Genomic DNA, 18,842 nt, shown 5'->3' with positions numbered 1-18,842 from the left:
GCGGAGGATTAGCCTAGTGAGCCGCGGCGCCGGCCGGGACTCAGGCATCTTAATTGTTATGCTAAATGCCCTTCCCCAGCCCAACCCTCCTCCCTATGCCTTAGCAATCCATATATCTAACTTCTTAAAACCGGTTAGTTTACTGGGATGATTTGATTAATTTATTAGACACAAGATGGACCCACCTAACTCCTTTTTTTTGTTTGTTTTTTTGACAGGCAGAGTGGACAGTGAGAGAGAGAGAGAGAGAGAGAAAGGTCTTCCTTTTCCGTTGGTTCACCCCCCAATGGCCACTGCGGCTGGTGCACTACGGCTGGCGCACCCGCACTGATCCGAAGGCAGGAGCCAGGTACTTCTCCTGGTTTCCCATGCGGGTGCAGGGCCCAAGGACTTGGGCCATCCTCCACTGCACTCCTGGGCCATAGCAGAGAGCTGGACTGGAAGAGGAGCAACCGGGACAGAATCCGGAGCCCCAACCGGGACTAGAACCCGGGGTGCCTGCGCCGCAGGCAGAGGATTAGCCTATTGAGCTAAGGTGGCGCTGGCAACTCCTTTGTTGATACATATACATCCAAGACATTCAATTCTTCACTTTTCTTTTCTCACTAAGCCTGTGACAAGTAAAGAAGTACACTTTGGCAGAAGGTAGAATACCAGTACTCACTCAGGAGTATATGTGACTCTAATCCTTCCATGGCAATACTTGTTCACAAAAGGGATAGTAGGGGCTGGCATTGTGTAGTGGGTAAAGCCACTGCTTGTGATGCCAGCATCCCATATGGGCACCAGCTCATGTCCCGGCTTCTCCACTTCTGATCCTGCTAATGTCCTAGGAAAAGCAGTGGAAGATGACCCAAGTGCTTTTGCCCTGCCACCCACTTGGGAGGCCTGAATGAAGCTCCTGGCTCCTGGCTTCAGTTTAGCTCAGCTCTAGCTGTTGCAGCCATTTGGGGAGTGAACCAGCAGATGGAAGATCTCGCTGTCTCTCACTCTCCTTCTCTCTCTCTGTTCCTTTGCCTTTCAAACAACAACAAAAAATCTTTTAAAAAAAATTGTATATATCCAAGGCCTCAACGGCTTCTTTGCAAAGCTGAATCTTGTACAAGGTGGGCATTTCCTAAACTGTTTATGTTGTCTTTCTCCACCATGCAGTTGATCATGGGCTTGCCAGGTTGGTGACAGTTTATTGCGAGCATGGTCATAAAGCTGCCAAAATCAACCCCCTCTTCAGTGGACAAGCGCTGCCGGATGACGTGCCTGAAATCCAAGCCCTGGTGCACACACTGCAGGGACCCTTCAACACCACAGGTAGGGGAGTCTGAGCTGCTGGGGTGAGCACAGACAACTGCCTGTCCCAGGAGGGTGCCTTTCTCTCTTCCTGAAGAAGTGACGTGGTGCCAAGGCTTCTGCAGGGTGTGGGAAGACAGGGAGGGCTGTGTTCAGCCGCTCCGGAGGAGTGAGGTTGAGGCTGTAGGATGGCCTTCGGCAAGGGCCTGCTTCCCCTACTTTCAAAAGCATGTTGGACTCCTGGTGAGTGCCAGACACTTGGTGCATATTATGTGAATTCTTCCTCACAGCTACTGAGAGCAGTTATTGTCCTGTGTATTTTACAGATGGAGAAGTAGAGACTCAGAGAATTAATTAACGGCAGCAGACAACCCAAGTCTGCTGTCAGGCTTTCATTTTTTAAGAATTATTTATTGGAAAGGCAGAGGAGCAGAGTGCAATGGTGAGACAGAGAGAAAGAGAGAGCGAGAGAGAGAGAGAGAGCGAGCGAGCATGAGCACAATGGCCTGGATTGGGCCTGGCCAAAACCAGGAGCCAGGAGCTCCATTAAGATCTTTTCTATGTGGGTGGCAGAGGTCCAAGCACTTGGAACATCTTCTGCTGCCTTTCTAGGCTCATGAACAGGGAGTTGGATAGGAAGTGGAGCAGCAGAGACCCAGCACAACTGCTGCACCACAATGCTGGCCATAGGTATGCTTCTGTTCTAAAGCCTGCCCTCCCTTAATCTGTTTTCTTCCCCAATCTGGGAACTGAAAAACAAACAAACAAACAAACTTGGCACCCCGTAAACTTTCAGTGTAGTATGCCTGCATCCCATATCAGAGTGCCTGTGTTTGAATTTTCTTTGCTCTCAATTCCAGCTTCCTGCTAATGTGCATCCTTAGGGGGCAACATGTAATGGCCCAAGTACTTGGGTCCTTGCCACCCACAGGAGAAACAGATTGAGGTCTGGTCTCCTGTCCTCAGCCTGGCTCCATGTTAGCAGTTGTAGGTACATGGGAAATGAGCTAGCAGGTGGAGGATCTTTGTCTGTTTGTCTCTCTCTTTCAAATAAAATGAAAAAAATAAAATAAAATAAAATAAAATAAAATAAAATAAAGAAAAGAAACCAGCTTTGGCCTTGACTGCCGGTCATGATCTTGGGATCCTACATTATGCTGTACTTTTTTTCTTTTCTTTTCTTTATTTTTTAAACATTTATTTTTCTACTTTGAACATCAGAGTTACAGAGAGAGAGAGAGAGAGAGAGAGATCTTCCATCTACTGATTCATCCCCAAGATGGCTGCAATGGCCAGCAGTGAGCCAGGCCAAAGCCAGGAGCCAGGAGCTTCATCTGAGTCTCCCATGTGGGTGGCAAGGTACCAAACACTTGGGCCATCCTCTGCAGCTTCTCCCAGGCCACCAGCAGGGGACTGGATTGGAAGTAGAACAGCTGGGACTCGAACTGGTGCCCATATGGGATGCCACCACTGCAGGTCATGGCTTAACCTGCTGCCCAACGATGCCATCCCCTCATGTTATGCTTTAATGCAGGCAGCCATCAATCTAGTTCCAGAATGTTTCCACCACCCCAAAGGAAACACCATAGCTCGCCATCCTGCATCTCCCTACTGCCTGGCAGCTGATAATCTAGTTTCTGTGATGGTGGAATTACCTATTGTGGACATTACATATAAATCACATGTGGCCTTTTGTGTCTGGCTCCTTTCATCTCACATAATGTTTTCAAGGGTAATCCATGAAATCAATACTTCATTCCTTTATGTGGCTTAATAATATTCAGTTGAATGGCCATACCATATTTTGTTCATTCATCCATTGGTGGACATTCAGATTGTTTTTTCCTCACTACATCTTCATGACTAACCTCTGAGTGACCTTGAATGTGCCTACTGTCTAGATTAAAAAGTGAGGCACAGAGAACTTACGCAATATACAGAACAATTTTTATAAGTTGCCTGTTAACCAATATCAAACATCTAAATCATATTGTGAGAAACTACAAGTAACATAAGTAAATATTGGTTGGTTAAACTTGTGTTGCAGGTTTGCTGTGTAGCTCAGGCCGTGCACAAGCCTCCCCCTTCTTTGACTTTCAGGGAGATTTCTTTTTACCTTAAAGTGTTGCTTTTGTATTTCTGTTTTTAGAAAAAACAGAAGACATGACTACCTTTTTATAAAAAAAAAGATTTGTTTATTTATTTGAAAGGAAGAGCTACAGAGAGGCAGAGGCAGAGAGAGAGAGAGAGAGGTCTTCCATCTGCTTATTCACTTCCCAGATGGCTGCTGTGGCTGGAGCTGAGCTGATCTGAAGCCAGGAACCAGGAGTGTCTTCCAGAGTGCAGGGCCCAAGCACTTGGGCCATATTCCACTGCTGTCCCAGGCCAAAGCAGAGAGCTGGATTGGAAGTGGAGCAACCAGGGCTTGAACCAGTGCCCATATGGGATGCAGGCGGCAGTTTTACCTACTATGCCATAGTGCCAGCCCCAACTATACCTTTTAAAAAAGATTTGCATCTTTGTTTATCAGAAGGGCAGTTACAGAGAGAGAGATTTTCCATCATTAGTTCATTTCCCTAATGGCCACAGTGGTCAGGGCCGGGCCTGGCTGATGCCAAGAGCCAGGCACTCCTCTGGGTCTCCCATGGAGGTGGCAAGGGCCCAAGGACTTGGGCCATCTTCTGCTGCTTTCCCAGGACGTTAGCAGGGAGCTGCACTAGAGGCAGAGTAGCAGGGACTTGAGCTGATGCAGCTGTCTCGGGTGGCAGCTTAACCTGCTCTACCACAATGCTGACCTCCTTGCTTTGCTGTTAACTTTGCTTTATTTTTAACTGTTCAATGATAGACCTTACATTATCAATATTAAAAAGACTTGAACATTTTGGTACATAAATACTTCAGATTAAGATAGGACATATGGATTTATTTATTTATTTTTAATTTTTTTTCCAGGCAGAGTTAGACAGTGAGAGAGACAGAGAGAGAGTTATAGACAGTGAGAGAGAGAGACAAAGATCTTCCTTCCATTGGTTCATTCTCCAAATGGCCGCCACAGCCGGCGCTGCGCCGATCTGAAGCCAGGAGCCGGGTACTTCCTCCTGGTCTCCCATGCGGGTGCAGGAACCCAAGCACTTGGGCCATCCTCCTCTGCCCTCCCGGGCCACAGCAGAGAGCTGGACTGGAAGAGGAGCAACCAGGACTAGTACCCGGCATCCCAAGTGGGACTAGAACCCGGGGTGCTTGTGCCGCAGGTGGAGGATTAGCCAAGTGAGCCACATCGCCAGCCCAAGGACATATGGATTAAAGTAGATGAAAAGAAAAATTTGAATTTTAACTTGAATTGAAGTAAAAACTCTTGGTTTTGCTACTTTGTGACTCTTTTTCCCCCAAATGGCCACAATGGCCAGGACTGGGCCATGCCAACGCCAGGAGCCAGGAGCTTCACTCAGGTCTTCCACATAAGGCAGGGGCCCAAGGACTTGGGCCTTCCTCCACTGATTTCTCGGGTGTATTACACTTGATTTTAGCCAGAAGCAGTAATCTCAGATGTGTTAGCACAGAGCTGGATCAGAAGTGGAGCAGCTGGGGCTTGAACCTGTGCTCATATGGGATGCTGGTGTCACAGGAAGCAGCTTAAACCGTTATGCCACAACTCTAGTCCTTACTTCATGACTATTGACCATGTTTTTAGGTTTTGAAACATCTAGACAAGGAGCTGGCGCTGAGGCACAGTAGGTTAAGCTGCTGTCTGCAGTGCCTGCATCCCTTATGGGCGCTGTTCAAGTCCCAGCTGTTCTGCTTCTGATCCGGCTTCCTACTAATGTGCCTGGTAAAGCAGTGGAAGAAAACCCAGATCCTTGGGCCCCTGCACCTATGTGGGAGACCTGGAAGAAGCTCCTGACTCCTGGCTTTGGACTGGCCTGTCTCTGGCCATTTGAGGAGTGAGGCAGCAGATGGAAGATCTTTCTCTCTCTCTCCCTCCCTCCCTCCCTCTCTCTCTCTCTAGCTTTGCCTTTCAAATAAGTAAATAAATATATATTTTTAAAGGTTTATTTATTTAACTGAAAGAGTTACAGAGAGAGAGAGGGAGAGAGAGAGAGATCTTCCATCTTTTGGTTCACTCCCCAGATGGCCACAATAGCCATATCTGGGCCAGGATGAAGCCAGGAGCCTCTTCTGGGTCTCCCATGTGGGTGCAGTAGCTCAAACACTTGGGCCATCTTCCGCTGCTTTCCCAGGCACATTAGCAAAGACCTGGATCAGAAATGGAGCAGCCAGGACTCTAACTGGTGACCATATGGGATGCCAGTGTTGAAGGTGGCAGCTTATCTGCTGTACCACAGTGCCATCCCTGATAAATATATAAATCTAAAAAAAAATTAAAATCTAGTTAAGCTTTGAACATGACTCTAGTTATTAATAATGAATTGCTGGGGCCGGTGCTCTGGCATAGTGGGTAAAGCCGCCGCCTGCAGTGCGGGCATCCCATATGGGTGCCGGTTTGAGATCTGGTTGCTTCACTTCCTATCCAGCTCTCTGTGGCCTTGGAAAGCAGCAAAGATTGTGGCACAGTAGATTAATCCTCTACCTGAGGCGCTGGCATGGCTGCCTGTTCTACTCCCGGCTGCCCCTCTTCCAGTCCAGCTTTCTGCTATGGCCTGGGAAGGCAGTGGAGGATGGCCCAGGTGCTTGGGTGCCTACACCCACATGGGAGATCTGGAAGAAGCACCTGGCTCCTGGCTTTGGATCGGCGCAGCTGTGGCTGTTGCGGTCATCTGGGGAGTGAACCAATGGAAGGAAGACCTCTCTCTCTGTCTCTGCTTCTCACTGTCTGCAACTCTACCTCTCAAATAAATACATAAAATCTTTTTTTAAAAATGTAGGAAGTTCCCCTCCCCCAAAAAATTAAAAACTAAAAAAAAAAGATTGCCTAAGTGCGTGGATCCCTGTACCTGCATGGGAGACCCAGAAGAAGCTCCTGACTTGGATTGGCCCAGCACCAGCCATTTGGGGAATGAACTAGCAGATGGAAGACCTCTCTCTCTCTCTCTCTCTCTCTCTCTCTCTCTTTGCCTCTGCCTCTCTGTAATCTGCCTTTCAAATAAATAAATAAATCTTAAAAAAAAATGCTCTGAGGTAATTATTTTTATGTGTTTTTGAGTTAATTTTCTATATGGTTGATTTTTCTTTATAATGTTCCTTTTGATTCTTTATCATAGGATTATTGAACATGGGGAAGGAAGAGGCCTCCCTTGAGGAAGTATTAGCCTATCTCAATGAAATCTACTGTGGGCAAATTTCTATTGAAACCTCCCAACTTCAAAGCCAGGAAGAGAAAGACTGGTTTTCCAAGAGGTTTGAAGAGCTAAACAAGGAAACATTTACCACAGAAGAGCGAAAACATCTGTCAAAGCTAATGCTGGAATCTCAGGTACAAAAGCAGAAGGTAGCATCAGTGGACTAGGTCAGCTCATTTCCTACAAACACCTGTAACTACTGAAGCGAGGGAATGAAGCTATTAATTCTGCACTTATACCCATTGGCTCAACACGACAAACAATATGATAATCTCCACTTTATCCTGAACAGAAAAAAAAAAAAAAAAAAGAAAGAAAGTGGATCACCATTAAACAATCAAGCTATTGTGGTTCTCTGTAGCATTAAAATACTTTTCATATATTTATATGCTCTGTATATAAATGACACAATCCTTCAGATCTCACTTCTCTTTATTATTGGAAGAGATGGAAGACTATGATGGATACAGTCAGGGGATCTGAATCTCTACCTGGGCTGTGGTGAGGACTCGGGCCTGTCAAGATGACCAGAAGCCTCTTCCCTAGAGTCCGGGTGGTTGGATGGTTTGTGACCCTATTAACTAGGACTGCAGTACTGGGAAGGGCAGGAGGAATCCAAGGCCTGGCCCCTGGTCTAGGGGAATGCTCATCCTGAGGGCCTTCCTCTGGGGCTACGTGATTCTCCCACTCGGGTTCTCCTCTTGGCGGCCCCTGCTGCCATCCAGGGTCCATGGCAGAGCTTTGCCCCGTTGCTTCTGCCTTCCTCTCCTCCAGGTAGTGGAAGGGCAGTGCAGCAGCTACTGGAGTAGTGTGGAGCCCTCTCACAGCACACATAACCTTGTCTGCCTTTCACCCGGGTAGCAGGCCATCTGCTGGCAGCTCATGTCTGGCGTGATGTTCCATAGGAGTTTGACCACTTTTTGGCCACCAAGTTTGCCACGGTGAAGCGGTATGGAGGCGAAGGGGCTGAAAGCATGATGGGCTTTTTCCATGAGCTGCTGAAAATGGCGGCCTACAGTGGGATAAGCGATGTCATTATTGGGATGCCCCACAGAGGGAGGCTCAATCTACTGACCGGCCTTCTGCAGTTCCCTCCAGAGGTAAGGCTGTTTCCTGTGTCTCTTACCAGCACTGTACAGTTGACTGTTTCAGGATCAAACTGATGAACACAATAACCATTCCTTCTTGAAAGCCTAAGAGTGCTTGGTCCAGGGAGTAGTTTAGTTGATTGACAGAACTTGATGTTGACAGTTGGACCTGCTATTTAGGTTGACTTGCTGTGTATCCTTATTCTCTCTCCTCTCTAACTCTCTCGAAGTTAGAGGTTATTTGGTGTCCTCAAGGATGATGTGAATGGTTGAATTCTGTTCGCTGGAGTCTGCTTTTCATTTAATACAAATTGTTCAAATGAACGCAAAGATCTTTGCAATTTTGCCTTCCAGGAAGACACAGGTCCATTTATGTGCAGAGTCAATAACAGACTGTACTAGAAACCAATAATACATTGTCATTTCAACAGGCCACACAAATGAGTGAGTGCTTTTAAAAGCAGTTGGATCTTGGTGTTCCTGTTCAGTCCAGCTCAGCTGCTTTGTAAATTTCTCAAAGGTTTGAGAGGCAGGAGTGAAGATTTTCATGTCAGGGAACGTTAGAGAGACCTGATATTTAACAAAGCTTTGACCATGGTGCATAGGTAATCTCACTACTGTTCTCATCCAGGGGATTTAAAAACAACTGTAAACGTTAAAGGGCTGTTGAAGCTCATGGAAGGCTATCTTAGATTTAATACCATTAGAAAATATACATGGTGTTGTGTCTAAGGGCCAGTCTTTGCCATGATCACCCATACCTCACTTGTTCTGATGGTAATCAGCTTTTCTTGTTTTTTAAAGAATTATTATTTATTTGAGAGGTAGCATTACAGAGACAGAGACATACAGACAGACAGAGAGAAAGATCTTCCATCTGCTGTTTCACTCCCCAAATGGCCACAACAGCTGGAGCTGAGCCAGTCAGGAGCTTCTTCCAGGTCTCCATACGGGTACAGGGGTCCAAGGACTTGGGCCATCTTCTACTGCTTTCCTAGGCCATAGCAGAGAGCTGGATCAGAGGCGGAGCAGCTGAGACTCAAACCGGCACCTATAAGGGATGCCAGCACCACAGGAGGTTGCTTTACCTGCTACACCACAGCACCAGCCCCTCCAATCAGCTTTTAAGAGACACATATCTTAGAAAGATAGAATGTGACAGACTGAAAAGGTTGACAGATGATGGTATGTGCTTAAATACATGCTGAAATTCTTAGATCAAAGATTTTTTTCCTAAATCTTCTAGACAAAATTTGCCCCAAGATGCAGAATTTGTTGTAAATTATATGTTTAGGGGCTGGTGCTATGGCATAAGCAGTTAAAGCCACCACCTATTATTCCAGCATCCCAACTGGGCACTGGTTCCAGTCCAGCTGCCCTACTTCTGATCTAGCCCCCTGGCTGGTGTGCCTGGGAAAGCAGTGGAGGACAGCCTGGGTCCTTGGGCCCATGCTCCCGCGTGGGAAACCGGGAAGATGCTCCTGGCTCCTGGCTTCAGATCGGCCCAGTTCCGGCCGTTGCTGCCATTTGGGGAGTGAACCAGCAGATGGAAGACATCTCTGTCTCTGTCTCTGCCTCTGCCTCTATCTAACTCTGCCTTTCAGATAAATAGATAAAATATATATTTTTTTTTAAATTGCATGTTTATAAGAAACACACACACAGAGACACACACATGTATATACACATCCACCCCTACACTGGGTGACTATATATACTCCTATCTTTAGGTAGGAGACATCAGTAAGCTCTTGCAAGCTAGAGAAGTTTTGGGGTCTTTCTGAGAGTTTGGATGATTTAAAATAATCAGATATTCTTGTCAAATGCCTTGCTATGGGACCCAGCTTTGTTATTTACTAACCAAGGATCTTTAACAGTTGATTTGCCTTCCCTTGTTTATTCATTTTCAAAATCGGTAATAACATCTATGTCACAGAAGACTGTGACAATAGAGTGGGGGAATATGTGCAGAGGAATTTTGGGGGGAATTGGACAATGTAAGCCTTTAGGTCTGACTTGAGGTGAGTAGTATACCTTATCCCCTGTATAAATGGGATTACGTTCTGTTCTATTTGTTTCCTCCTTACCGCTAATGAAATGAATATTACAAAGGTTTTTAAACAAATGTATTATTTTTAAGACTTTTTTTTTTTTTTTTTTTTTTTTTTTTTTTTTTAAGCAGAGAGACAGAAAGACAGAGAGCTCTCACATCTGCTAGTTCACTCTCTGAATGCTCGCAATGGCTGGGACAAGGCCAGAACCTGGACACTCGATCCCAACTATATGAGCCATCCTGCTGCTCCCCAGGGTGCACATTAGCTGGAAACTGAATTAGGAGGGGAGCCAGGACTTGAATCCAGATGCTGTCTGATATGGCATGGGAGCATGTGGGTGTGCCCCCAGGTGGTGTCTTAACTACAACACCCAAAGCCCGCCGTAATAAATATATTTTAGCAAGTGTGTTTAAGAAAAGTGGATTAAGAAAAGTTGATTGCAACCCATAGGTACTTTTGCATTTTTCTCACGTTAGATCCCCTTTAAAAGTATTGGCAGACATCTGATGCGCTGGTTATGATACTGCGTGGGATGCCTGTGCTCCTTATTGGCTGGGTTCGAATCCTAGCTCTGCCACAGATTCCAGCTTCCCGATAACGCTCACCCTAGGTGGCAACAGTGACTGCTCAGGTAGCAGTGGGGCCCCTGCCATCCCTGTGGTTCCAGTTCCAGACTCCCGACTTCAGCCTGGCTGAACCCCAGCTGTTGTGGGCATTAGGGGAATGAACCAGCAGATGGAAGATCTCTCTGTGTCTGTCTCTTTGCCTTTCAAATAAAATGAAAAGCAAGAAGGAGGGAAGGAAGGAAAGAAAATCTGCTAAAAAAAATTGTTGGAACCTCTTAATCCTGAAATTCCCTAAATAGTTCCAAGCAATTTGTTATAAAAGCATGTATGTGAAGTTTGTCCTCCCTTCCTCGCCGCTGTGATAGAAGACTTCTTCCTTGTGTGTGTATGCCCATAACAGTTGATGTTCCGGAAAATGCGAGGCTTAAGTGAGTTTCCGGAAAGTCTCTCAGCCATTGGAGATGTCCTGTCTCACCTGACATCCTCTGTGGACCTGGACCTGGGCGCACCCAGTCCCCTCCACGTCACAATGCTCCCCAACCCATCGCACCTCGAAGCTGTGAATCCTGTGGCTGTTGGGAAAACCCGGGGCAGGCAGCAGTCCCGACAAGATGGCGACTACTCTCCAGACAGTTCCGCTCGGCCTGGAGACAAAGTCATTTGCCTGCAGGTACTCATAACTTCCAGGAAGTGAGGTCAGAGAAAGAAGGCTGGGGTCGGGACGTCAGAAGGGAGATTGCAGGCATTCAAGATTGGGAACTGAAGATTCTGGGGTCACTTTTACAAGTTAATAGCAGTTGTGAGTTGCAGTCCCAAAGCAACTGAGTTGTGATTAATTGAAGGGTACATCTGTGGGCATCACTGCTACTTTTTTGTTGTTGTTGTATTTTTTTATATTTATTTACTTGAAAAGCAGGGTTACAGAGTCAGAGGGAGAGACACAGAGAGAGCTCTTCCATCTGCTAGTAAACTCCCCAAATGGCTGTAGTAGCTGGGACTGGACTAGGCTAAAGGTGGAAGATAGGAACTCTATCCTGCTGTTCCATGCAAGTGCAGAGGCCCAAACACTCAGGCCATCTTCTGCTGTTTTCCCAGGCACATTAGGAGGGAGCCAGACTAGAAGTGGTACAGCTGGGACTTGAACTGGTGCTCACATGGGATGCTGCCATATTCAGCAGTTCACACTGCCAAAACACTGGCCCGCACTGCTACTTCTAAGAGGACGGATGTCATTGCTTCTCTGAAAGCAAGGTCCTTGAAGCCGGTGCAATGGTGTAGTGGATAAAGCCACTGCAGGGCCAGTGTCCATATGGGCTCCTGTTTGAGTCCTGCCTGCTCCACTTCTGATCCAGCTCCCTGCTAATGTGCCCAGGGAAAGCAGCGGAGGATGGCCCAAGTTCTGAGGCCCCTGCACCCACGTGGGAGACATGGAAGAAGCTCCCTGGCTCCTGGTTTTGGCCTGGTCCAGCTCCAGCTATTGCAGTCATTCGGAGAGTAAGCCAACAAATGGAAGACTTCCTTCTTTCTCTGTCTGTTCCTCGCATTCTCTCTGTAACTCTGCCTCTCATCAAAAAAGAAAAAGAAAGAAAGAAAGAAAGAAAGAAAGAAAGAAAGAAAGAAAGAAAGAAAGAAAGAAAGAAAGAAAGAAAGAAATGAAAGCAGGGTCATCTAAACCATGTGTTTTAGATATATATCTAACAATGCATAAAGTGTATATTTACTTTGCTTGTTTGTTTAAAAACAAGGGCCTTTGTCATTAAGACAAACAATGCAAATTATTAGTGGATTTCTTTCTTCACCTGCTCCCCAGGTTTTGGTACTCCAACAAGTATCTTGTAGAGATTTGGCCTGTGAGTCATCAGATTTTATTCTATGAAAATTCATTTCAGTACAAACCTTTATCTATTGAGGGGATAACTAATTGTGGTCTTCAGTAATCAAGTCTTCAAACCCCACAGAAATAAGAAATATATAAGATAACAGAATATTCTTTGCATACAAAGCTACCTTATCCTATTCATGTTCATTTTTCATGAGCCAGAAACTGGCAGCGAATGAACAAGGGTAGACAAAATTGGATTTGATTATGATATGGTTATTTCTAAATAGCAGCCTTCAAATTGTTAGCCAGACTTTCTCTTTACCTTTTACCTGACTTAATTCTCAACTATTTTAGTCGTTCACATTTATCCAGTGTGTGTGTGTGTGTGTGTGTGTGTGTGTACTAAACTGATGTTAAGACTGACTTGTGCAGGAAGAGGTGAAAATGTTTTCTTACAAGGATGAGAAGTTGACTGCCCTCGTTTGTCTACTTTGTGTGCCAACAGCAACTTGCCCTGCTGTGTCTGTGCGTGTCTTGCCTTGCTCCGGCACACGGTTCTGATTTCTTATGGGGAGTCCAAATCTGAAGCCCATCAAAAGATGGTGGGTGAGATACAGTGCTACTTTTTCTACCTGTTGTCAGTAAATCTTAGTCCTGGACCGAATGAAAGTGAATTCCTCCTATTTATTTATTTATTTATTTTTTGACAGGCAGAGTTAGACAGTGAGAGAGATACAGAGACAGAGAGAAAGGTCTTCCTTTTTCCGTTGGTTCACCCCCCAAATGGCCACCACAGCTGGCGCGCTGTGGCCGGCCCGCTGTGCCAATCAGAAGCCAGGAGCCAGGTGCTTCCTCCTGGTCTCCTATGCGGGTGCAGGGCCCAAGCACTTGGGCCATCCTCCACTGCCTTCCCCGGGCCACAGCAGAGAGCTGGACTGGAAGAGGAGCAACCAGGACAGAATCCGGCACCCTAACCGGGACTAGAAACCGGGGTGCCGGTGCTGCAGGCGAAGGATTAGCCAAGTGAGCTGTGGCGCCGGCCCTTTTATTTATTTGTTTAAATATTTATTTACTTATTTGAAAGGCAGAGTGACAGAGAGAGGGAGAGAGACCACATATACAAAGAGAGAGAATTTTCTGTCTTCTGGTTCACTCCCCAGATGACTATAAGGGCCCTTTCTGGGAGTCAGGAGCCAGGAACTCCTTTTAGTCCTGCACATGGGTTACTTACTCTTCTGTTGCCTTCCCATGAATATTAGCAGATGGCTGGATCAGAAGCAGAACACCCAGGACTTGAACTGGAGCTTTGATATGAATGCCAGTGTCTCAAGCAGTGGCTTAACACGCTGCACCACAACTCCCAACCCGAAAGTGAATTCTTAATTTTGCTCCTGTGTGTGTGTGTCAGAACTCCCCTGATGTGTCTGACTGAGGAGCATCCACCTCCACCTTGCCCAGCTTTTGTGCATTTTTTTAAAGATTTATTTATTTATTTGAAAGTCAGAGTTACACAGAGAGAGGAGAAGCAGAGAGAGAGAGAGAGAGAGAGAGAGAGAGAATGTCTTTCATCCGATGGTTCACTCCCCAATTGTCTGCAATGGCCAGAGCTGTGCTGATCTGAAGCCAGGAGCCAGGAGCCAGGAGCTTCTTCTGGGTTTACCACGTGGGTGCAGGGGCCCAAGGACTTGGGCCATCTTCTTACAGTTTTCCCAGGCCATAGAAGAGAGCTGGATTGGAAGTGAAGCAGCTAGGTCTCGAACCAGTGCCCAGGCTGGTGCTTCAGGCCAGGGCGTTAACCTACTGTGCCACAGCACTGGCCCCTTGTGCGTGTTTTAAGACCCTCAATCTTGGGGCTAGCACTGTGACGTAGCTGGTAAAGCCGCCACCTGCAGTGCCGGTATTCCATATGAGTGCCAGTTCAAGTCCCAGCTGCTCCACTTCCGATATAGCACCCTGCTGATGGCCTGGGAAAGCAGTAGAGGATGGCCCAAGTCCTCGGGTCCCTGCACCTGTATGGGAGACCTGGAAGAAGCTCCTGGCTCTTAGCTTCAGATCAGCTCAGCTCCAGCCATTGTGGCCATCTGGGGAAGACCTCTCTCTCTCTCTCTCCTTCTCTCTCTGCTGACTTAGAGATGTGATCAGGTAACACAAGCCACACCTCTGTTCTAACACTTGAAAGGTGTGGAAGAGGCTGCTGAACTGGTCTCCTCCGTGTCATTGCCCCACAAGAAATCTCATAGCCCAGGACCAAAGGGTGTAGAGCATTCTTTTTTCAGAAACTCCTTGATTTTGGTGCAGCTGGATATTATACATTTTTTTATCAAAAGCAATTTGCTGTTTTTTATTTATTTTGTAAAATTTTAGTATAAATTTTTAAACTTTCATTTTGAGAAACAGAGAGGACGAGACAGAGACAGATAGATAAACAGATATAAACATAGAGAGTGTGCTCCTAGGTGCTCGTTTACTCCCCCAAATGCCTGCAACAGCCAGAGCTGGGACAAGATCAGGCCAAAGTTAGGAGCCATGAACTCAATTTAGGTCTTCCAAGTGGATGGCAGGAATTCCTAGAATTACTAGAATCATCACCACTAACTCCCAGGATCTGCATTAGCAGGAAGCTTGAGCCAGGAGTGGAACTGGGTATAGAACCCAGGTACTTCAGTGGTTTTTTAACTGGCTACTGTGTAGTACCAGAACTTACAGGTGATTTATACAATCACACATTTGAAAGGCAGTGAGACAGAGATCGTCTATCTGCTGGTTCACTCCCCAAATGGCTACAATAGCCAAGGCCATGCCAGGCCAAAACCAGCAGCCCAGAACTCCAGCTGGGTCTCCCATGTGGATGGCAAGGGCCCAAGTATTTGGGTCATCATCTGCTGCTTTCCCAGGTGCATTAGCAGGGAGCTGGATTGGAAGTGGAGCAGCAGGGACTCAAACTGCTGCTGCGATATGGGATGCTGGCATTGTAAGCAGTGGCTTAACCTAAAGTGCCACAATGCTGGTCCCTCTCATTATTTACTTTAAACTCAAGAAAAAAAATTCCCCACTCCTCACCCTCACCCTCACCCTCACCCTCACCCTCACCCTCAGGGCCAGAATTGTGGTGCAGTGGGTTACGCGGCTGCTTGCAACACTGGCATCAGAGTGCCACTTTAGCCAACTCCTCCTCCTCCTCTTTTTCTTCTTCTTCCTCCTCCCTGTCCCATACCTCCTTCCCCTCCTTTCCATTCCCCTCCTCCTCCTCCTCTTCCTCTTCTTTTTCATGTGGAAACACTTGATCATTATTTCAAGAAAATGAACCAACAGGGATTGAACAAGGAGAGGAGTATCTAAGGCCGCATCTCTGTCCTAAGCAGGAGTCTGTAGTTGCAACTGCTTTAGTCTGAGCCAGCTTCCTGCTAACGTGCCTGAGAAGGCATCAGAGGTGGGCCCCTGCCACCTATGTGAGAGACCAGGATGGAGTTCCTGGCTCCTGGCTTCAGCTTGGCTCAGACCTGGCTGTGGTACCCATTTGGGGAATAAACCAGCAGATAGAAAAATATCTCTCTCTCTCTCACTCTGCCTTTCCAATAAATAACCTCTTAAAAAAGTTTCCTCTACCACTGTGTCTAAGAGGTTTTATGAAGCTACTGTTATCTAGCAGATTTCAGATGTTCTGGAAGGGTAGCACATTTTCAATATTCACTCATAATAATATTTTGTGTTTTCCTCCTGTCTCCTGTTCGCTTGTGTGTGATATCTTTTCTCCCTTGTCACCTTGTCTTTGCTGTCACTTCACTCTCCTTTCTGTTCAGCATGGTAACAAGGGTTGAGTTCTGTTGTTGCCACTGATTTGAACCCTGGAAACTTGTTCCATCAACCACAAAGTATGAGGCCAACACGCAGACAAGAGGGTGATTTTAGCCAAGTTTTACCAAAAAGTAAAGACAGAGACTCCTAGACCAGGCTGGTGTCTCGGTAAAGGACTGGGAGCCCAGTCTCATTTAGGCTGGAATTTTTATGGAAATGAGTGTGGGTCCCCCGTTTCTTCTCCCCTCCTCCCTCTTCTAGGAAGGTCTGGGTAGGGGATTTCTGGATGTGGAATTCCCCTGAACAAATCATTCTGGACAGTCCTGGCTGTCAAGCTTCTTATCTATTGGAGGAGCAAATGACTCCTTCAGTCCACTGATTAGAACCTTGTTGGGCCAGCTGTATCGCTCCCTCAATTCAGTGAGTTCCTTTCGATAAAGGACAGCCAAGGACATTTTGGGCTAACGAGACAGACAAGAAGCTGGGTCCTGCTTTCCAGACTTGTTTCCTCAATCCATTGCACATAAATTCATTTCCTTTTTTTTAAAAGATTTATTTATTTATTTATTTGAAAGAGTTACACAGAGAGAGGAGGAGAGGCAGAGAGAGAGGTCTTTGATCCACTGGTTCACTCCCCAATTGGCTGCAACAGCTGGAGCTGTGCTGATCTGAAGCCAGGAGCCAGGAGCTTCTTCTGGGTCTCTCTCACGGGGGCAAGGGCACAAGGACTTGGGCCATCTTGTAATGGCTTTCCCAGGCCATAGCAGAGAGCTGGGTTGGAAATGGAGCAGCCAGGACTTGAACCAGTGCCCATATGAGATGCCGGCACTGCAGGCGGCTGCTTTACCCACTACGCCACAGCGCTGGCCCCTAAATTCGTTTTCTTTAAAAATTCTCCTTTTTTCTGTCCCTCTTAGACACATTTACCTAGCTAACCTTAGGTTGACATTTACCTAGCTGTCGTAACAATGTGAGCTCCCTGAGCCTCTTTGTCAGGGCACGAGGAGAATGGGGAGAGGAAGATTTCAGTGTGGCACATTATTCCTCTTGTCTTGCAGACTGTTTTCCTACGCGATTTCCTAGAGCTGGTTTTTCTTTAGGAAAAGCTATTTTTTTTTCACCTCCAGCAGTCCTGCTGTCCATGATCCTGCCATATAGACACTGGAATGTTTCCTAAAGTAATGAGAATAGGCAGTGGGTAGGGGTGGAAGGAAGGAGTTAGCTGATGGTGGCTGTACAAAGAAAAGGACTGGTTTAGCATCTTTGAAAGCTCTTTTGAGATCAGACTAACCCTGCTCGAAACCCTGTAACCTCTATGTTTTTAGGAGGGCATGGAAGTAGTGAGAGGGTGGTGGTGGGTTTTATTCTTAGTAGTATTTTAAAACAATTCATTCTGAAAACCTAGATTTCTTAATCCCATGTGTTGCTTTTCTTTTCTCTTTTTCATTCCCCTTTGGTTTAGGTTCATGGTGATGCTTCTTTCTGTGGTCAAGGGATTGTTCCTGAGACATTTACACTGTCTAATCTCCCACATTTCAGAATTGGCGGGAGTGTCCATTTGATTGTCAATAACCAGCTGGGTTACACCACTCCAGCAGAAAGAGGGAGGTCTTCCTTGTACTCTAGTGACATTGGTAAGTAACACAGGGAGGCATTGATGTTACTGGGTCAGACAAGAAATTTCTGGTATACACAAAATGAGCCTCACTGCTCGTGCCATTTTAAATTTTGGATCAGAAGTCACCCATGGTGTTGCCAAGTTGATTCTTTTTAAAGTCTCAATGTGTGATCTCTATTTTTTATTTATTTATTTTTAAAGATTTTATTTATTTATTTGTGAGATAGAATTATAGATGGTGAGAGGGAGAGATAGAGAGAAAGGTCTTCTATCCATTGGTTCACTCCCCAGGTGGCAGCAACAGCTGGAGCTGCACCAATCCAAAGCCAGGAGCCAAGTGCTTCTTCCCGGTCTTCCATGTGGGTGCAGGGGCCCAAGAACTTGGGCCATTTTCTACTGCTTTCCCAGGCCACAGCAGAGAGCTGGATTGGAAGAGGGGCTGCCGGGACTAGAACTGGCGCCCATATGGGATGCTGGCGCTGCAGGTGGAGGATTAACCGACTGTGCCATGGTGTTGGCCCCTCAATGTGATCTCTAAATGCAAGGAAATAAGGCCAGGATGGAACTGAGGGTGTGCAATCTCAAATGACTTCAGTAACCAGTTCCAAGATCTGGTAGAAATCAGAGAGCGACACAATTACTAGAGTAATTATCTTTAGGATATTCAGACATGGAATGCCCATGATCTTATTCATAAAGAATATGTTCAGCTACTAAATTTGGTAAAAGAATCTAGTTAGAAATAAGGTGGAAAGAGTCAAAGTCAACTTATTCTAACCTGTGGAACTTGGCGGTCAACAGCCAAGTGGGACTTCTGTTATCTATTCCCTATTTCTCAGGTGCAAGAACTGTCACCTGTTGTGAATGATTCTGTTTCTACAACTGGTGCCTGGACTGGATGAATTTTAGGGTAGTCTGTGAGTTCTTTGTGGTTAGTCTAACAGAGGTACTAAAAATGCATTCTAGCCAGTGCCGCGGCTCACTAAGCTAATCCTCCGCCTCGCGGCACTGGCACACCGGGTTCTAGTCCCGGTTGGGGCGCTGGATTCTGTCCCGGTTGCCTCTCTTCCAGGCCAGCTCTCTGCTGTGGCCAGGGAGTGCAGTAGAGGATGGCCCTAGTGCTTGGGTTCTGCACCCCATGGGAGACCAGGAGGAGGCACCTGGCTCCTGCCATCAGATCAGTGTGGTGCGCCGGCCGCAGCGCGCCGGCCGGGCCACAGCGGCCATTGGAGGGTGAACCAATGGCAAAAGGAAGACCTTTCTCTCTGTGTCTCTCTCTCACTGTCCACTCTGCCTGTCAAAAAAAAAAAAAAAA

At 46.5% G+C, this 18,842-nt stretch overlaps 1 protein-coding gene across 1 annotated transcript in view; it reads left to right on the top strand.

Annotated features, from left to right (window-relative positions):
- Window positions 1-18,842, top strand: part of DHTKD1 (dehydrogenase E1 and transketolase domain containing 1) — a 60,542-nt gene that overhangs the window by 13,490 nt on the left and 28,210 nt on the right. The window contains exons 2-6 of the mRNA XM_002717511.5: window positions 1,153-1,308; window positions 6,507-6,718; window positions 7,490-7,684; window positions 10,693-10,962; window positions 17,372-17,543. Of these exons, the coding sequence (XP_002717557.2) occupies window positions 1,153-1,308; window positions 6,507-6,718; window positions 7,490-7,684; window positions 10,693-10,962; window positions 17,372-17,543 (1,005 nt within the window). The remainder of the gene's footprint in view (window positions 1-1,152; window positions 1,309-6,506; window positions 6,719-7,489; window positions 7,685-10,692; window positions 10,963-17,371; window positions 17,544-18,842) is intronic.

Source organism: Oryctolagus cuniculus, chromosome 13 (genome assembly GCF_964237555.1).
Source record: "Oryctolagus cuniculus chromosome 13, mOryCun1.1, whole genome shotgun sequence".
In the NCBI taxonomy this organism is placed as follows: Eukaryota; Metazoa; Chordata; class Mammalia; order Lagomorpha; family Leporidae; genus Oryctolagus; species Oryctolagus cuniculus.
This window is presented reverse-complemented; position numbering and strand designations above follow the sequence as displayed.